At 61.3% G+C, this 1,998-nt stretch overlaps 1 protein-coding gene across 1 annotated transcript in view; it reads left to right on the forward strand.

Moving 5' to 3' along the window:
• Positions 1-1,777: 1,777 nt before the first annotated feature.
• The window catches only part of LOC103776486 (beta-arrestin-1), a gene marked incomplete at both ends in the record, with an annotated part of 8,564 nt that continues 8,343 nt past the window's right edge, over positions 1,778-1,998 (forward strand). The window contains one exon of the mRNA XM_008943996.1: positions 1,778-1,808. Coding sequence (XP_008942244.1) covers positions 1,778-1,808 — 31 coding nt within the window. The remainder of the gene's footprint in view (positions 1,809-1,998) is intronic.

The raw sequence follows: 1,998 nt of genomic DNA on the forward strand, positions 1-1,998 counted from the left end.
GCATTGGTGGAGTCCCCATCCCTGGAGGGGTTCAGAAAATGTGTGGACATGCCCCTTGGGGCCATGGTTGAGTGGTCATGGGAGTGCTGGGTTGATGGTTGGACCTGATGATCTTAGAGGGCTTTTCCAACCTTGGTGATTTGATGATTCCATGAAACGTCCTGATGCGAGCCCTTGCTGGGGTCTCTGCTGGGGGCTGGTCCCTACGGTGGGGGCATGTGAGGTGGCAGAGGGGGTGACAGGCTGGTAGAGAATGCTCCCGGTCCTCATTAATCACTCTCATGATGGTGGCATCACCCCCTCCATCTCCATCTAGAGACTGGGTGCTCTGATGAGCTCATTAATTACTTAACTGAGCTGTCGGGAAGGGGAAATGCTGTCACCCTGATATGTAGACATGGGTTTGAGGTTCACACTGGCATGTGGGCACAGGTTTGAGGGTCATTGTGGCACGTAGGCGCAGGGCTTTGGGTCAGAATGGGCAAGGGGACATGGCTGAGAGTCACCCTGGCACATGGGCATGGAGCTGAGGGTCACCTGAGAGGTGGACATGGCTGAGGGCCACCCTGGCACGTGGACGTGGAGCTGAGGGTCACCTTAGAGGTGGACATGGGATTGAGGGTCTCTGTGGCCCATGGGCGTGGGGCTGAGGCTCAGGCTCAGCAGGTGGAGTGGCTGAGGGCCACCCTGGCACGTGGGCACGGTGTTGAGGGGTCACCCTCTCCTGGCCCTGGCCCATGCAGGGGTGCTTCTGGCGGGTCCTGAGCCAGCACCCTGGGAGCTGTGTCCCGGCCCGACCGCGCCGGTGTTAATCTTCCCGGATGGTTTTAATGGAATTGAAAGGCGAGGAGGGATTATCCCAGGAGAACCCATTAATGGGTGGCCTGGTGCCAGGGCAGGCTCTCAGCCGGCCCTGCCCGCTCCTGCCTGCGGATGTTCCAGCCGCCAACACCACCGTGGCACTTCAGAGCCACGTCCCTCTCCCTGCGGAGGGATTTTGGAGGGGCTCGGGGCCGGTCTCGCCATCCCCAGGATGGAAAACCCCTTAGGTGGGACCATCCTGGTTTCTCGGGTGGCTTTGGGATCCAGCCGTGCCCTCCACAGCCCCCGGGGCAGAGGTGACCGTGGGGGCCTGCCCCGGGGCAGAGGTGACCGTGGGGTCCTGCCACGAGGAAGCTGCCACAGCTTTACCCCCAGCCCCTTCTGAGCGTCCCCGTGTGCCGCCTGAGCTGTGGTTTTAATTGACTTCCAGGGAACTGGAACCAAATCGAAGCCCCCGGCGCAGGGGAAGGTGCTGGAGGGCAGCTGGGTGCTGAGCTGCAGCCCCTTGTGGTAGCATCTGGGCACCTTCCCCCTGAGATGACACCTCTGTTCTCCAGAGCTGGGTGCTGGCGGTGGCCATGCCTGCTCCTTCATCGGGGTGCTGAGGGTTGGCCAGCTCCTGGCACCCAACGGCGCTGTGCCACAGGGTGCTCCTCTCCTGCCCTGCTGGGGCACCTTGTGGGGCACCTTTCATGACAGGGCCTTTGTGCAGCACCTTCTGCGTTGTCTCTTCCCCATGTTGCCTCCTTTCATGGCAGGACCTTTGATCCAGCACCTTGCAGAACACATTGCATTACCCCTGGCCACCTCCTCACCAGGCCCTGGACATCCCACCCCTCTTGGATCCCATCCCACCCCACAGGACGTGGCCAAAGCTGAGACCTCCCACCCCACCCCACAGGGGCAGAACTCCCATCCTACCCCACCCCTTGACCCCCTCTTTGTTCTCTTTCAGGGTCTTCAAGAAGGCCAGTCCCAATGGAAAGGTGAGTTGGGGGGTGCTGGTGCTTCCTGTGGTGAACTTCTTCCAAAATCCTGCGAGCAGAGCCAGGAGGAGGTGAGGGCTGATGGGCATGGGCCTAGACCCCAACGATGTCCACACCCTGCCACACCAGCAGGAGGGGAAACTGAGGCACGGCAGGTTTATCGGGTGGCGCTTGGTGCCACCAGTGAGAC

This window comes from Merops nubicus, unplaced genomic scaffold, assembly GCF_000691845.1.
Source record: "Merops nubicus isolate BGI_N331 unplaced genomic scaffold, ASM69184v1 scaffold24157, whole genome shotgun sequence".
In the NCBI taxonomy this organism is placed as follows: domain Eukaryota; kingdom Metazoa; phylum Chordata; class Aves; order Coraciiformes; family Meropidae; genus Merops; species Merops nubicus.